At 41.3% G+C, this 16,182-nt stretch overlaps 1 protein-coding gene across 1 annotated transcript; it reads right to left on the bottom strand.

Moving 5' to 3' along the window:
• Positions 1-14,485: 14,485 nt before the first annotated feature.
• Positions 14,486-15,244, bottom strand: LOC127123633 (uncharacterized). The gene has a single exon (XM_051053836.1). It carries the CDS (start codon positions 15,242-15,244, stop codon positions 14,486-14,488), a length of 759 nt encoding a protein of 252 aa, XP_050909793.1.
• Positions 15,245-16,182: the final 938 nt, after the last annotated feature.

Raw genomic sequence — 16,182 nt, forward strand, 5'->3', positions numbered from 1 at the left:
GTGGCTCCTTCGACTTCGACTTCTGCAATCCAAGATGATCTCGAGGAGGTTTTCGTATCTCATGATCCAGAGAAGACTCCTACAGTTTCTCCACCTCACGTGGCCCTTCAGGTATTCGTATGTCTTTATTCCAACAACATGTGGGCTTCTTTTTGACGTGAGTTCTTATTTTTTATCCCCCAGGAATCTGTGGCCGCTTCGACTCCAGCCGAACCTGTGGCAGAAGATAGGGCCGACAATCCAACTGCCAAAGTTGTCTTGAGACCACAAAGGAAGATTGAGTTCCAAAGTGTCTCGCCAGAGGTCCACCAGAATCCTGTCTCCCAACCAACTCAAAATCCTCCAAATGTTGTTGAAGAAGGTGTGTCCACCAGCGTTCTGACTCCGGGTGTAATCAGGGTCATCAAACAACGGAACCCAACAGAGGCTCTTCAGAAACTACAACAACTCCGTCAACTTTCGACTGAGGCGCCACCTCTGTCTTCACCTATGACTCCTTCATTAGAGCTGAATGTTACAACCACTTTCACACTCCAACAACTGAAGGTGTCACTATTCGAGTGCGAATTTTTACTTGCTCTTGAAGAAGAAGAAGGGCTAGCCCGCGACATCTTCAAATTCCTTGACGCCCTTGCACTTCATGAGCTTCTTGACTCGATCGTCAACTATTTTGTCGAGTTTGAGGCTTTCTTCACATAATTTGTCAAAGACCTTAACCTCCGTCAAAATGTTGACTTTTAAATCAAGATGAAGCTCAACAAAATGAGGCTTGAGTGGGATTCCACTGAAGCATGCAAGAAAAAACTTAGTGACATTGAAGCCAAGAAGAAGGAGCATCTCCGCCAACAACAGATCTTCGACCAACAAATTTTAGACTACCAAGCGCAAATAGTTGAACTTAACAAGAAAATTACTGAGGTGGAAGCAAAAAAGGCTTCCTTGGAAACGGCTGAAGAGCTTCATGCCCAAGAAGCCCTCGAACCCGAAGTTCTGAAGGGAATCTCTCATGGTGAAAAGGCCCTAAAAATTGAGGCCAACATCAAGCTGCTGCATGGGAAGATATTTTTTCTAGATAATAGATTTCTCGCCTGATTTTCTTTTGTTTTGATCTTGTAAGGTCAACAAACCATTTTTTGTAATGCCTTTTAGGCCACTTAACGAATCAATGAATCTTTCGTCATGTCTAGATTTGGATTTCTTGTATGATAGGCTTATATTTATTCAAATATTTCCCATTAACCCTTAAAACCCTCGATCTATACCGAGTTCTTGGATTTCATAAGCATTGTTGGTAAACGTTCAGATTATCTGAAATGGTCCCTCCCATTTTGGAGACCATTTTCCTAAGGTTTGATCTCTTCGATCCATAGGCAAGATTATTTTCCAAACGTAATCATCTACCACAAAGGTTTTTGTTTTTACCTTTCTGTTGTATACTTTAGCCACACGTTCTTTCTGTCGTACCAATGTTTCCATCGCAACCAATCTTTCTTTGTCTAAATAAACCAGTTCTTCAAACATCAGCTCCCAATATTGTTCCGACTAAAGATCATTCTGGCGTTGCACTCTGACTGACTGCAAACAAATTTCTATTGGTAATACGACATTGTGCCCAAATGTTAGTCGAAAAGGCGTCGAATTTGTTGCCTCTTTTGGGGATGTTCGACAAGCCCATAAGATTTGGTCCAAAGTCTTGTGCCAACTTTTTGGCTTTTTGGAAACATGTTTTCTTATTAGACTTATTATCACCTTGTTGGCTGCTTCGACTTGGCCATTTGCTTGCGCATAATAAGGCGTGGAAGTGACCAACCTGAAACCTGTTTCGACGGTGCATTCCTGCATCTTTTGCCCCACAAAAACTGAACTCTGATTTGTGGTAATGGTTTCTGGGTTGCCGAATTGATATATAATATGCTTTTGAATGAATTAGATCACGACCTCCTGACCTACTTTTACCAAAGGGACAACTTCGATCCACTTAGTAAAGTAGTCTATCCCTACTAGGATAAACTTTTGTTGCTTAGATGAGGTCGGTCGAATCTCACCAATGACATCTAACGCCCAACCCCTAAAAGGTCATGGCTTGATAACCGCATGTAGCTCACTTGCTGGTATGTGTTGAACACCTGCATGCATCTGGCATTCCTGACATCCTTTGGTGAACTCGATACAATCCTTCAGCATATTGGGCCAATAAACGCCTTGTCGAAACAGTAGCCATTTCATCTTGTGGCCTTCCTGGTGTGTACCACATGCTCCACTATGCACCTCAGATATGGCCAAATATGCTTATGTATTTCCCATACACTTAAGCAATACTCCCTATGGAGTTTTCTTCAGTAATTCATTCCCCAGCAGCACATAGCTCAGGCTCTGTGTTTGATTTTCCTGTCAGTATTTTCGATTGGATTCTCTAAGTATTCCAAAATTGGTTTTCTCCAATCTGATGGTGACGAATTGCTAACAGTAAAAACTTCATGTCCCCAGAAATTTTCAAATTTGAAGTCTTCGGGACGCTCGTCGTCGAAACCTTCATCACAACTGATACTGCCGTCGAGGATGTCTTCCCTTAATAGTGGTGGGTTCGACACCATCTTCTCTCGAACTCAATAAATTCCTGGAGTCTCGACTTTGACATCTTGTACCCAGAGGCAATCTGGGCTAGATATTTGGCTTCTTGGTTCTCATTTCTTGGCACATGCATAATGTCAGCGACCTCAAAGTACTCCAACAACCGTGTTTCCATCACGTAATACTTCAACAGATTTTACTTAATGCATTTGTATTCTCGTGTGACTTTCTTAATTACCAACTCTGAATCTCCTCTCACCTCTATTCTACTGGCTCCTAATTATTTCAGGATTCGAAGACCAGTTATTAGGGCCTCATACTTAGCTTTATTGTTGGAACATCTTTCGTCGATTCTACACTTGAATCTTGTCAGAATATCCTGTGGGGATAATATCAACACCCTAATTCATGTTCCGTCTTTGTGGCTTGACCCATTAAAATATAACCGCCAAGGGTTTGTGTCAACCATGTTTAGTGAAGGTTCGATCATAGCATGATCCACTATAAAATCTTCTATAATTTGGCCCTTCATAGCCTTTAAAGGTTTATATGTCAAAGAAAACTTTGTTAAAGCTAGTGCCCATTTTCCAATTCGACTATGCAGGATAGGTTTAGACAACATATGTTTTATAAAATCGTAATGAGACGAAACATAAACATCAACTGGTTTTATATATTGCTTTAATTTCATACATGCGAAGTACAGGCATGAGCACAGTTTCTCAATCAGACTGTACCGAGTTTCAGCATCTATTAACATTCTACTGAGGTAATATATGGATCTTTCGACACCACTAATATCCTTTTGGGCTAACATACTCCCTATGGTCGTATCCGACGCAGGAATATACAAACTCATATTTTTACTCCTACTAGGGGGTAACAAAATAGGAGGCTTTATAAGGTATCCTTTGATGGCGTCGAAAGCCTCTTGTTACTTCAGTCCCCAGTGAAAATCATTTTCCTTCTTAATTTTGAGCAATGGCGAAAACACCTCCGTCCTGCCACTTAGATTCGATGTGAACCTTAAGAAGTTTATCTTCCCCAACAAAGATTGTAGCTGCTTCTTTATCGACGAGGCTTTGAGATCTAAGCTCGCCCCTGTCTTGCTTTGATTGATCTCGATGCCTCATTTGTGTACCACGAAACCCAGGAAGTCCCCTGCATGTACACCAAAAGAACATTTTAATGGATTCATTTTCAATCCATATTGAAATTCTGGTGTAGTCAGTATTCAGATGTTCTACTTCAAGTCATGACATCTGATATAACATTGTACTTATTACAGCAAGACAGTTATTACACTCTGTACTATTGTGCACCTTTTCACAGTGTCACAACCTCTCCTTCTATGTCATCCTATAGAGGAGGAACAATTTGTTATGGGCACCATAACATTCACTACTGTTGTTTTCCTACACAGTTATCAGCACGATGTCTCAATCCTGTTTTGGACATCCTCTGTTACATTGTTCCAGTTTGTTGGTCATGTACTTGTATTTCCTAGATTAAAGGTTGTAACAAGTTAAACTAATCTCCACTTATTAAGGAGCTAACAAATAGATTATTTGTTAGGTTCATTAATTGTAGCTTAGTTGTTAGTTTCCTAGATTTTAGATCAGCTGGTGGATTCCTGAAGAATAGCCTGAGAAAAATCCTGAAACAGAAAAACTAACCATCCAACAATATAGCATATGCTGTCAGGAATGAATGTCACAGCATTCCGTCTGACATCCAAGCCCAGAGCCATATGCTCAGTCTGTTTAGTTCCTGAACACAGACTGCTAAATTTACTGTACTGTAAAAGACCAACCAGTCTCTACTTCAGTATCAGCTTACTGGAAGAACTGTCAAGACATCCCGTTTGACAATTTCACACTGCTCTTTTGGCCAGGTCTGATATGCCTTTTAAAACCAGACTTCACTACATACTGAACTGAATTCATCAGCTTATTAAACAGTATGTGCTGTTGTTGATGAATGTCAAAACATTCTGATTGACATACCAACAGAAGGCTGTGTATCAGGTTTGTTATTAACTTGATTGGCAGACTGTAACACAACCTGAATTATGGCAGACATGATTATAACATACAGTAGGTAAACAAACACAGGAAATTGTTAACCCAGTTCAGTCCAACATGACCTACATCTGGGGGCTACCAAGCCAGGAAGAAGATCCACTATTAGTAGTATCAATTCAGAGTTAAACTCCCCCGTTTACAACTCATCACTTAATCCCTACCCAATGCAATCTATACCTAGGAACTCCTAGATAGAAACCTCCAGTTTCCATTCCTATCACTACAAATACAATGTAATGTGCAAACACCTTGAACTTGCTTCACAGCTTCATTCAAGAACATAATCACTCTTGCCTACAGGCTTTGAGTGACAAACACTCTCAGGTTTACCACTGAGAGACACATGGTAACCTTCCCACAGATTGGGAGGTTTACCTTACACACACCCTTAAAAATTCATTCTAAGAGGCTTACAAAAACTAGATTACAATCAGCTATTTATAACCTAATCACCCAACTGGATTTGGGCCTTCAGAAAGTTGCAGCAGACTTGTTCTTTGCTGTTGCAACTTCAGCAGAAAAATTCTGCTACAAACAAGGTCTTCAAGTTCCTAAACTCTCTCCATATATATCTCCATATTTTGAGCCTATATATCTTCTGATTTAGTCTTCAAGACCTCCACCTGGGAGTTAGGATATTCACCAGATATCCTTGCTGATCCCAAAACATATACTGAATTAATTAATTCAGTTTCCTACACATGTGCGATGTCACAGACCTGATGTCGTGACATCGTACATGACATGTTGGTCCAGATGTTGAATTTCTTCAACCCAACATATTAAAACAACAGAGGTGATTACATTATTTGTTTTCTAAAATTAATGCCAATCCTGAGGTATTAACAATCTCCCCCTTTGGCAAATTTTAGCTAAAACAAATAATCCTCTGTTATTATCTCCCCCACCATGAACACCAACGTTGGTGTACATGAGGAAGAAGAGGGACACTACTCAGTTGTACCAGAACCCTTCCCCTCACCCGGAGAGCTTCCAGAAGAATATGTAATGCTGAGTACATAGACAATGTAACTCATATCACAAGGCACAACTGTCTTCTTAACTCAGATCACAAGACACAAGTGGAAACCCCAGCTGGTGGATTTTGTGCCTGATGCCAACTTCTGTTTGCTGCCACATCCACAGTTGGCTTTCTTCTGGTACATTCTCATCCCCAGGACTATATTTCTCTCCCCCTTTTTAGCTAAACATTTGTAAAGGAAGCCCTCACAAAACCAGATCCAGGCGCAGCTTGCCCAAACCTTAACATACCCCATGATTCTGAGAATGGAGTGTTTTTCTTGTGAGAGGAAGAGGGCTATTGCATCCTTTAAATAGCCCTGCCTGTGCTTAGGAATTTCCGGTAGCAATAAATGCTTGGTCAAGATGCATTTATTTTTGCTGAGAAACAGTCAGAGAATCACCAACAAAATCTCAGACTATCTTTGAATACCTTTTATAGCTCTTGACTGTTTCTTTTCCAAAACAGCCGTTCCAGTGCATGGAGACCATTCCATATATGCAGTCAGACACGTTGCACGCGATGTCTTAACATTCCTGCATTCAGCCTGTATTCAACTTAGACCTCTGTCATACCTCCAGACACCTAGCACTGCTACAGCCAACTTTCCACACTTCAGTTGATGGTTACTCCCCCTGTACCACACAGCTGTAGCCATCAGGCTTATTCTGGTCTATCAGACATAGCCACATCACCCTCATAATTCCTAATGACTTTAAGATTCAGAAGGAATTAACAGCAATGTCATGACATCCGGTCAGACATTCTTCTGCTCACTCAGCCTTGACACCATCACAGCTTCCTGATGACTACCTTGTCATCTGAGAGCACACAGACCGCAAGCTTGGTGATTGCTTGCAGCACAAAGGCACAACTCCCCCTGTCATGGACAACCTACTCTCTTGGAGGTCACACATGATCATATCCAACACCCCAAGGTTGGACCTTCACATACTTCCTGATTCAAAGAGATTCCAGACCACTTGATGAAAGGAAAACATAAGACGCATCTTCATGTCTTCAAGAGCGCACCCTCTGTCCAACCCTCTTGGCTGAACACATCCACACTCTGTGTCAATTTCTCTTCTAACCAGAATAGAAGATCACTTCACAAGATGTTTGAACATCAGCTGAGACTTCCTTCACAACATCACAGGGAGCACTATCTGATAGACTTCAGATATTACTGAGTCCTCAGCTTGGGCCAGAGGAACCCAGACATACATTGGGATATATACACTCTCATCCCACTACCAGAGACAGTCTTCCATAGATAGCTCAGAACTCCTACCACAAGCTCCAAGGGATGAATGGGAACCACCTCCTTTTGTCTTCAACTTAATACTTTTCTGCCCAAAAGTAATTTGTCTTAGACTTTCCTCAAGAATAATCAGCTGCCTTATGTTGATTATCTTGATTCTTCGAACTCACTTCTGAGATAGACCAAATGCCACTGGTTGATTACCTCCTTCATGAATTCTCATATGACAAGGTCAAATGCTGCCTTTTGACCTTCCCAAGTTTATCAGACTTCTCCCAAAGATATTCTGACCTTTCAAGTGAGATTTGAACTTGAAGTGTCCAATCTACAACCCTGTAGATCCTTCTATCTCAAGTTGATGTGCCACTTCATCAACTAAGAATCTGATGCAGAACCGAATGTCACAACATTGTGCTTGACATCCAGCTGTTGAATTCAGCTCCTTCTTCTGCCACTTGAAAGAACTTCCTCCCTTCACAGAACAAGAGTTCAATGTTCTCATAGACTTGATTGTGGAACCAAGTTTGAGTAAACAACCTCCATCCTGTAGATTTGCAGTTAAGTCATCCAAGCTCACACCTTGATGAATCCCTGCTTCTTCTCCAAAGACATCAGACACTCTGATGTATGAGTCTTCAGAAGGACCAGTTGGAAACTAACCCTTCAGCTCTGCCAAGGATTCCACTTCCTAAAGCAAGGCTGTTTCCATGATGTCAAGAATGCTGTCACTTGTTCTTGACTCCACAGTGTGCATTAGCCAATGCACTTCCTTACCTAGATCAGAAATAAACTGATCCAAGTAACCACCATCAAGGCTCCGATGTCTTCTTCTTCTTGGACATGCCAAGGCTGAACATGTTTCTTGCCAGGAAACCTTTTCAGAGATCATACGCTTTTGCTGCCACCAAAGAGATAGATCATAACTCAATGTACTATCCTTCCTGTGATTCTTCACAGGGTCTTGAAGAAGAGATGTTCCAATATCTTTAAGAACATCAGTTGTCTTGAGCTCCAAGGATAATCAATTAAATACTTGTACTTGACACAAGTAGACATTGATCTTAAATCCTTTCCCAATTATCCTTTCAGATACTTCCACCATAAGAATACTTTGAAAATACTCTTCTAGTGTCAACATCTTCTGCTTGCAAGCACCTCAACAGTCTTGAGACTCTTTCCAGATTAGATTCACCCTTAGGAATGAGAGAGATGAATCCTTCCTTGCAAATGTGTCACACATCAACCAGAACCCATGTGACACAGGTCAACAGCCAACCAGACCCAAGGCTGACCAAACTTGAGGAGGTTAACCAAAACTCCCCCTCAACTTAACAATCATGGAGACTCCACACTAGTATCCATGCATTGTATACATATGTCTCAATATGACATACACTATCCCTACCAGTGGCAACTAACTCCTCCAATTAGACCAATCAGACTTCAGCTGATCATAAGTACTTGTGAGACACACACCAGTCAATAGTAGATATGCATTGCCAGAGCATATTACCTCAACCAACCTCTGAATCTTCATATTCTCACTCCTAGTAAGAACTGCCACTTCTGAACGTGGTGTTTGAATAACAAGATTCATGGTTCCAACCCCCTTAAATGATATCACAATCAGGTTACCCCATTATTGACTGCTAACATCCAGGAGACTTGTCTTCCAACACACCATAGTACTTCAGGGAACAACTATCCAATCCTGATCAAATTGCAGGAAGATGCCTAACAGCAGGAGATTGCACAATGTCACATCTCAACCAGCTCAACTTCTAGGGATGACCTTCTTGAGCACACACCCAGTTGACCCTGCTCTTGTCAACTTAGCACACACAGATGTCTCCTCTTCCAGGTCAGGAGTAGGTTCCAAACAGAATTATCCCTTTGTTTGAACCCTAATACATCTGCTCTTCAACCAGTAGCTGCATACTTGTTGAACAACATGTTCTAACATCACATAGAACATTGGTTCCACCTCCTTGGAACAAGCCTTCCTTGAAGGTCTTTAAGGTCTTCATATACACTACTCAAGAGAGTAAGAGAATCAGTAATTAAGTGACTCTTACCATCCTGAAGTGAGAACGTCATGATGAGAGGACTTGAGGAGACTCAAGTATCTTTGACATCTTCAGTAGATTATGATGAGATCTTGAACACAGCAGCCTTTCATCCACATGAGGGGAAACTACATCAGAGTTTGAGTTCTGCCAGGTATTATGCAGCGGAAATCATAATACAACTCAACCTGTGAACACACACTTCACCAGATTGGCCTCCAAGACCATACCAGGTTTGAATGTGATTAAGTACTGGCACAGCTGTCTCACACTCAGGCCAATTGCCAATCTCCAGAGACAGGAACACACCATTCCTGTCATGAACAGTCCATCCACCTACTTCAAGGGACCATTCAGGGAATTGCAGAACCTTACACAGGGTCCAGCTTCAGTACTAACATAACTCCTTGCCAGCTACCAGAAAGTATCACCCATGGATCTCATCCAGAGACAGAACATGATGCCTGCTCTGATACCAATTGAAATTCTGGTGTAGTCAGTATTCAGATGTTCTACTTCAAGTCATGACATCTGATCTAACATTATACTTATTACAGCAAGACAGTTATTACACTTTGTACTATTGTGCACCTTTTCACAGTGTCACAACCTCTCCTTCTATGTCATCCTATAGAGGAGGAACAATTTGTTATGGGCACCATAACATTCACTACTGTTGTTTTCCTACACAGTTATCAGCACGATGTCTCAATCCTGTTTTGGACATCCTCTGTTACATTGTTCCAGTTTGTTGGTCATGTACTTGTATTTCCTAGATTAAAGGTTGTAACAAGTTAAACTAATCTCCACTTATTAAGGAGCTAACAAATAGATTATTTGTTAGGTTCATTAATTGTAGCTTAGTTGTTAGTTTCCTAGATTTTAGATCAGCTGGTGGATTCCTGAAGAATAGCCTGAGAAAAATCCTGAAACAGAAAAACTAACCATCCAACAATATAGCATATGTTGTCAGGAATGAATGTCACAGCATTCCGTCTGACATCCAAGCCCAGAGCCATATGCTCAGTCTGTTTAGTTCCTGAACACAGACTGCTAAATTTACTGTACTGTAAAAGACCAACCAGTCTCTACTTCAGTATCAGCTTACTGGAAGAACTGTCAAGACATCCCGTTTGACAATTTCACACTGCTCTTTTGGCCAGGTCTGATATGCCTTTTAAAACCAGACTTCACTACATACTGAACTGAATTCATCAGCTTATTAAACAGTATGTGCTGTTGTTGATGAATGTCAAAACATTCTGATTGACATACCAACAGAAGGCTGTGTATCAGGTTTGTTATTAACTTGATTGGCAGACTGTAACACAACCTGAATTATGGCAGACATGATTATAACATACAGTAGGTAAACAAACACAGGAAATTGTTAACCCAGTTCAGTCCAACATGACCTACATCTGGGGGCTACCAAGCCAGGAAGAAGATCCACTATTAGTAGTATCAATTCAGAGTTAAACTCCCCCGTTTACAACTCATCACTTAATCCCTACCCAATGCAATCTATACCTAGGAACTCCTAGATAAAAACCTCCAGTTTCCATTCCTATCACTACAAATACAATGTAATGTGCAAACACCTTGAACTTGCTTCACAGCTTCATTCAAGAACATAATCACTCTTGCCTACAGGCTTTGAGTGACAAACACTCTCAGGTTTACCACTGAGAGACACATGGTAACCTTCCCACAGATTGGGAGGTTTACCTTACACACACCCTTAAAAATTCATTCTAAGAGGCTTACAAAAACTAGATTACAATCAGCTATTTATAACCTAATCACCCAACTGGATTTGGGCCTTCAGAAAGTTGCAGCAGACTTGTTCTTTGCTGTTGCAACTTCAGCAGAAAAATTCTGCTACAAACAAGGTCTTCAAGTTCCTAAACTCTCTCCATATATATCTCCATATTTTGAGCCTATATATCTTCTGATTTAGTCTTCAAGACCTCCACCTGGGAGTTAGGATATTCACCAGATATCCTTGCTGATCCCAAAACATATACTGAATTAATTAATTCAGTTTCCTACACATGTGCGATGTCACAGACCTGATGTCGTGACATCGTACATGACATGTTGGTCCAGATGTTGAATTTCTTCAACCCAACATATTAAAACAACAGAGGTGATTACATTATTTGTTTTCTAAAATTAATGCCAATCCTGAGATATTAACACATATTTTCTCATTCCATCAAACGAGCGTCGAAGGTGATCAAGATGATCTCTTTGTGATGACGATTTTATCATAATGTCGTCACTATATACCTGTATAAAATTTTCAATGAAGTCATGAAATATGGCATTCATAGCTCTTTGATAGGTCACTCATGCGTTTTTTAAACCAAACGGCATCACAACCCATTATGTCCCTAAAGCTCCAGGTCATCGAAATGCTGTCTTGGGGACATCATCTTCAGCTATAATAATTTTATTGTAGCCAAAATAACCATCAAGCATGCTCAAATATTCAAAACTTGCGGCCGAATCGACCAACATTTCTGCCACGGGCATCGAGTATTCATCCTTTGGTGTGGCATTATTTAGATCTCTAAAATCTATACAGATTCTAAGAGTTCCATTTTTCTTAATGACAAACACTATATTAGCTAACCATTCGACGTACCTCGGAGTCCTGATGAAACGACTTTTGAGGAGCCTTTCGATCTCCTGCTTAATTTTTGAGGTGATCTCCAGAGCAAATTGTCGGGGGTGTTGCTTCACTGGCCTTTTCCCAGGTTGGATATGCAGTCGATGCTCCACAATATTTCGATTTAAACCGGGCATTTCGCTATAATTCCAAGCAAAATAGTCCATGTATTCTGTCAATACTTCAATCAGCTTCGCCTTTATTTTTTACCCAAACTTGCTACTTATGTACGTTGGTCTTTTTGTGACCCCATCTTCCAGATTGATTTCTTTGAGGGGATCTTGTGCTTGCATCTTCTGCAACTCGTTCGATGGGTTCTTCTCGAACCCCAAAGGCTCATTGTCATATATGCAATCAAGCCTCTGGCTTTCTGAAGCTGTTATTTGGTCTTGTTGACCATCTTCCACTTCTTTGTCCTTACGAGCCAAGTCTTGAAGCCTCTCCTTTTCCAGGGTCGACTTTCTCTTGTTTTCAATCAGATAAGCCGAAACTCGAGCCAAACTTTCTGACTCCGCAATCATCTTCATCGACTGCAGACCACCCCGAAGGTGGAATCACAGTCTCTGGCTACACCTCCTCCTCAGTATTCCATATGAACCCATGATCGGGATATCAGTTCAAAACACGACCGATTTTGACGGAAGTATAGGATCCTGATTCGTCATCACACGACGCGATATTCTCCAAGTGTTGGTCAAAAGATTTCTTCGAACCCCTATCACCGATTCGATAATAACTTTGGTCAGCCTTAATATTCTCCATGATTTTGTCTTTACGCCAGATTATAAGTCTCTGATGTACCGTCGAAGGTACCACTCCTATCCCATGGATCCATTCTCGACCCAGGAGTAAATTGAAGTTAGCTTTGGAATCTATTACCATGAACAATGTTAAGTGTATTGTTATTCCCACAGCTAGATTAACCTAGACAACACCCACTATATTGTTGGTTTTTCCTTCATAGTTTGATAGAACCATGTTGTGTTGTCGGAGATCTTCGTCGCCATTCCCCATTTTATTAAATAGAGTATAAGGCATTAAATTGACGGTTGCGCCCTTGTCGATAAATACCTTGTTTATTGCCACTCCATCATCCTTTGCCCTTATGAACAAAGGCTTTAGATGATATATCATCCCTGGGCTGGGTCTTTCAAACGTGGCCTTCTGTCCCTCCACTACACCGATATTCATGATGTAGTAGTACAGTGGTTTCCCTCTGACCGTTTCATCTGGCATAAAGTCTTCCTCCATTTTAGAGACTTCAGATACCATGTCGTATTCAGCCGGCAATACTGATACAATGTCATAGTTTACAACGAAGTCATCACCATAGATGTCATTATTGGTTTCGTCGTGCATGTCTTTGTCGAACTCCTCATCGGACTGGGGGGAGTATTCAGGCTCTCCTTCCTCTAGTTGAGGGGAGTACTCAGGTTCTTCCTCCTTCGATTCACCCATGTCCCTTGGTTGTTTTTCAACCTCAGACAAACACTTCTTACTTTGGGAAGTTACTACGACTTTCTTTACGGTCGGATCGACGATCATGGCTATTATTTGATTAGCCACCTTTTTCCTTGTACTACCCGCAACGCCTTTGGCATTTGGCTTTTTTTTTCAGAGATTTCCACAGGTTACAAATGTGGAGTTGTGACATCCTTCCCAGCTTTTTTATTCCGCTGGTAAGACCTCTATTGGGTTCTTCCCTTTGTAGTTAGAAGATACCACATAACCCCCTTCTTCTCCGGAGACACTGTTTCTTTTTCCAACAACCTCCACTGTGGTTTCTTGCCCCTTTTTAGCTGACTGACTCTACCCACTTCTCCTGTGGAACGTCCGTCAGCGGAATGAAAGTCTTTGTTTGGGGATGTTGAAACTTCCTCCTGTATTCTTCGTTCCGTCGAGGTGCTCCACGTTCTCGAACACGAATCATGGGACGACATGTTTTTCTTCTTTCAATGACTTGTTGTCAAAACCCCAATCTTTCAGCGGTCTTCCCGTCGAACACCGCATTGCACTTAGGACATATCAAAGCTTTTGACCCATTTACCCTGCACTTCTCTTGAAAGTCTGATAAGATTTCTCCTAGTTAGGGAAAGTACGACTCCAATTATTTTTCGGCCTTGTTGTCGAAACCATCAGTAGTTTCGACCATCAGTACTTCAAAAGACTCAACTAAGGAATCCACATCAGAAGCATCCACGAGACCATTAGTAGTCTCGACCATCATGCATTCGAGAGGCTCCGAATACAAAGCTTCTTCCACCTTTAGAGGGTTAGAGTTCACCTGCATCTTTGGCCTTTCGCCAAATTGAAGCCTTCCTTCTTTCAAAGCCTTTTGCACCAAATCCCTGAAAATAACACACTGGTGAGTTTTATGACCAAGGAAATTATGAAATTTAAAGAATCCCCTTTTCTTCTTTTGTTCTAGAGAGGGGTCTTTTAAACCTTGAGGGACGATAATTTGACCGTTTTTAACTAATAGATCAAAGATCTCGTCGCACTTAGACACGTCAAACATGTAAGTCTTAACTACGTATTATCTATTTTCTCAGCTTCGATGGGATTTTTCCCATTCAAGGGCTTTAAAACCTTACACGTGTATGGAGGTCCAGTCTTAAGTTCCATCACGTTAACCTCACTTATGTCGATCAACTCTTCATCGTCGGAAGAGCATCCTTCGATCAACTCTTATGATATCGACCAATTTTGGTCTTCTCATCTTTCAGGCGTTCGATGCGTCGAACTCTGTCAGACAATTATGCTAAATCTCTAAGATACTGAGTATCCAATTTTTCCTTATAGAATAATCTAACCCTCTGACTCTATCTCAACTAACTCATGCTCAGGGACTTGAGTAAAGCATCGCGCTTTCAACAGTCTAAACTTGTTTAAGTACTGATTAACCGACTCAGCAATCTTTCGTTTGACGTTGGCTAGTTCTTTAAGGCTAATCTTCGACTGCCCCATGTAGAATTGTTTATAGAATAATCTCTCCAATTGTGTCCACGTTTGGATCGATTGTGGAGGTAGCGTTGTGAACCATGTGAACACATTTTTTATAAGAGAACTTGGGAAGTATTTTAACTTCAAATCCTCATTATTCGCTATGTCGCCAGCCCCAGTCTGATACCTGGCAACATGTTCGATGGTGGACTCCTCAGTATCCCCAATGAACTTGGTAAATTTCAGGACTTTCCATCCCCTAGGCAGTTCTGTATGTAAGATAAAGTCTGACAAGGGTGAAGAGTAAGTCGTCCGCTGTAGGCCTGAGCTTATTCTATTTCGTGTTATGATTCGTTCGATGATAGTCTCTAGGTTTTGTTCCCCGACAGCTACCTCGTGTCGAATCTGCCTGACCACATGGTCGGGATCCTGGTTTCTGTTGACCAAAACCATGGGAGGCCTTCGAGCCACCCTATGAATATGTTCGAACTCCTGATACTCTTGTTCGACTATGTCGTCTGTCATTTCCTCTTGTCGGACTTGGGTTTCCGATCGAGGAGGAGGCATTGGATTTTGACGAACTGGCGCCCTTGGAGCCCCCATAAAGTCTCTTATTCTTGTCATTTGAGTTGCCAGTTATTGGTAACTCTACGTAGAATCTTGGATCAAAGGTTTCAGTATGGTACCCATTTGCTGAGTTAACATATGGACCATTTCATGATTACTTTCCTCCATCTGATGTCTCATGATAGCGATAGAACTCGGCGTGAAAGTTGGGACTGACTGAGACGACAACCCAAACCCCGGGAGTCGACCAAATTGATTTGCCAATGGTCCTAACCCCTGGTAACGTGGGAATGGCGATGATGATGCTTCACCGAAAGTCGAAGCGAGATAATGCATACTTGCCATAAACTCAGTCGGCATTCCCAATGTCCTGTGCATGGGGACTGTAAAGTTGGGCATGTATTGCCCAGAAATTCCCATTATTGTTGGCGTCGACGTTTGTGGCTAACACAGTGTTAAAGTTCACCCCACAAATGCGGTCGAAACCCCCGACACCGCGCCAGAACCAACATCAGTCATTTGTGACGCAACTGTGTCTCCCGCCAAAGACGTATCTTCGTCTGGTCGAGGTGACACCATTTTTCCAATGCGTAGTTGCATATACAGAACACCTCGAGTCCTACTAGGTGTGTCAATATGTTTTTCACCAACAATCTCTAGCCTTCCTATCAGAGGTTTACTTGCAGGACCGACTACAAAGTCTTAGACTTGGTGTTGAGTATATGGCTATTTTGTTGGTAAAGTATTTGGGATGTTTAAAGGGAGTGAATGTAACTCTTAGCAAGTTAAAATATGCAATAAAGTAATGCAATAAAGTAATGCAATAAAAAACAAAAGTCTGGTGGAAATAAAAGAAATAAACAAAGACAATTTTGTAAGTTAAATGATTGGTAAATATAAGTGGAAGCAAAAATAATTTTTGTAGGGAGATGACTCTTTTCTCGTAAACTCTTTGATACTTCAAGTGTACTCCTATTGCAAATGCTAAAAATTCT

The sequence above is a fragment of the Lathyrus oleraceus genome, chromosome 2 (assembly GCF_024323335.1).
Source record: "Lathyrus oleraceus cultivar Zhongwan6 chromosome 2, CAAS_Psat_ZW6_1.0, whole genome shotgun sequence".
NCBI lineage: Eukaryota > Viridiplantae > Streptophyta > Magnoliopsida > Fabales > Fabaceae > Lathyrus > Lathyrus oleraceus.